Source organism: Penaeus japonicus, unplaced genomic scaffold, assembly GCF_977035675.1.
Source record: "Penaeus japonicus unplaced genomic scaffold, GWHDUDI00000001_assembly GWHDUDI00000025, whole genome shotgun sequence".
NCBI lineage: Eukaryota > Metazoa > Arthropoda > Malacostraca > Decapoda > Penaeidae > Penaeus > Penaeus japonicus.
In genome coordinates, this window is record NW_028234427.1 from 4,651,612 (window position 1) to 4,654,111 (window position 2,500).

General features: G+C 42.0%; 1 protein-coding gene across 1 annotated transcript in view; it reads right to left on the reverse strand.

The window, feature by feature from the left end:
* The window catches only part of ple (tyrosine hydroxylase ple), a gene marked incomplete at its 5' end in the record, with an annotated part of 17,246 nt that extends 16,469 nt beyond the window's left edge, over positions 1-777 (reverse strand). The window contains 1 exon segment of the mRNA XM_043033467.2: positions 666-777. Coding sequence (XP_042889401.2) covers positions 666-777 — 112 coding nt within the window.
* Positions 778-2,500: the final 1,723 nt, after the last annotated feature.

The window sequence follows — 2,500 nt, forward strand, 5'->3', positions numbered from 1 at the left end:
CATGGGCGATGTCACGGGTATAGCTATTTCATTCAGTTGTCTGTCTTTTGGGAACAATCATGAATCTGGGCATAGTCATGGGCATTGGGCATTGCATCATGGGTATTGCCACAAGTAATGGTTATCATTATGGGAAATTACATCACGATATTACATAACACAAATTAATAATCAATGTAATAACACATATTTCAAGTTGTTTCTCCCTCAACACACCATAGAAAATGGAAATTAAATAAACAAGGAAGAGGGGAAGAAAGAGAGAGTGAAAGAATATTATAATGCACTCACCACATCTCAAAGAATCGGAGGGAATGGGATGGGAAGAGAGAAAGAGAGAGGGAGAGAGGGAGGCAGAGAGAGAGAGAGAGAGAGAGAGAGAGAGAGAGAGAGAGAGAGAGAGAGAGAGAGAGAGAGAGAGAGAGAGAGAGAGAGAGAGAGAGAGAGAGAATGGGAGAGAGAGAGAGAGGAACAAAAAAGAAGAGAGTAAGGGAGGGACAAACAAACAAACAAAGACAGACAGACAGACAGGCAAAGAGAGGCAGACAGCCAGACAGACAGAAACAACAGCAGAGTCAGACAGACAAGTCAATCCAACAAAAAACGAGAGCAGAATCAGACAGAAAGACAGACAAACACAAACAAAAATATACAAAACCACCTACCACAGGAGAGTCTCTTGGCTTCCTCAATCCACGTCTGCTTCTGTTGCTTCTTGATGGTGCTCTCGAACTTGGCGTCGTCAACCAGAGAGCGACGGCGGGCGGGGTAGCCATTCTGGGGGGGGAGGGGGGAGGGGGAGGAGGATGAGTTAGTCACGTGACAGTCAGGGTGGCGGTTCATTTGATTGGTTATTATTCATTGGAGTTCTGACGGTGAGTCTCATCTGACTGGTTATTCATCTTTGTATCTGGTGGTAGTTGATTTGCTTGTGTTTTTGTTTTGTATTTGAGAGGTACTTATGAAATGGGTTATTTAGTTCGTATCTGACGGTCGTTTATCTGATTGGTTATTCATGTTGCATTTGACAGTTGAAAGGTCATTCACTTTGCATTTTGAAGTCGTTTGTGTGCGTGGTTATGAATTTAAACCATTGACAGGGATTCATTTGATTGATTCTTCTTGTACCGTTTGACAGGCGCTTAGTTAACTGATCAGTCCTTCATTTGACACTTGACAGACATTCACTAGTTCGAATGAAAGTCTATCTGAACTGACTCAGCACTTTCTATCTGTTGAGAAATCATCTTAAGAGTGGCCAGTGTGTAGACCAAATTCAGATCTCTGGATGAAACTAATATACCAACACAATACCAAGGATTTGTTTTTAATTTTTGTAAGATACGCGAAATTGACAGTCCCTTAAGTACTACAGGATTCCTAAAGTAATCAGTTAAACAGGTCCTTTGGGGGATTTTGCTGGATTATTAGGCCGAGGAATCTCAGGATTAACTCTCGGGAGAATGTCATGGCAGTTATTTATTACTCTCTCTATCTCTCCTTCTCTTTCTCTCTCGCTGTCTCTGTCTCTCTCACTGTCTCTCTTTCTGTCTCTGTCTCTCTCCCTGCCTCTGTCTCTATCTCTCTCTGTCTCTATCTCTTTCTCTGTCTCTGTCTGTCTGTCTGTCTCTTTCTCTCTCTCTCTCTCTCTCTCTCTCTCTCTCTCTCTCTCTCTCTCTCTCTCTCTCTCTCTCTCTCTCTCTCTCTCTCTCTCTCTCTCTCTCTCGCTGTGTCTCTCTCTTTTTGTCTCTTTCTCTCTCTCGCTGTCTCTCTCTCTCTGTCTCTGTCTCTCTCTCTCTCTGCCTCTGTCTCTCTCTCTGTCACTGTATTTCTCTCTCTCTCTCTCTCTCTCTCTCTCTCTCTCTCTCTCTCTCTCTCTCCACGCCTCTCTCCCCTCTCCATCTCTCTCTCTCTCTCTCTCTCTCCTTCCTCTCTCTCATTATCTCATCTCTCTCCCCCTCTCCATGACTCCCTCTCTCCTTCCTCCTCTCATCCTCCTCCTCTCTCCTCCATCTCTCTCTCTCTCTCTCTCTCTCTCTCTCTGCTTTTCTTCTCCTCCCTCTGCTTATCTATCAATCTAATAGACTATCTCTATCTTTTCCCCTCGACCTCTTTTTTTATCTTCGTTCATGTCTTTCTCCTTCTGCATGTTTTATCTCTTCATGTCACCTTTCACTTCCATCTCTATTTCGAAAATTCATAATAATTCACAAATCCTTTCAGTAATTTTGCAATAAGTTCAGGATGATTCCCAAACCATTTCAGGAATTTCAAAGCAATTTCACAATGACTCAATAGCCACTTCAGTCATATCATAACAATTTCATAACAATTTATGAGCTATTTTAATCAGTTTATAACAATTCCATAAGAATTTTCTGTCATTGCATATAACAATTTCATAATGATTCATTCAATCATTCCAATTATTCGAAAATTATTGGAAGTCACAAATCCTTTGTTACTTTGAAGTCAGGCACTTTGCAGTCAGTCACTTTGC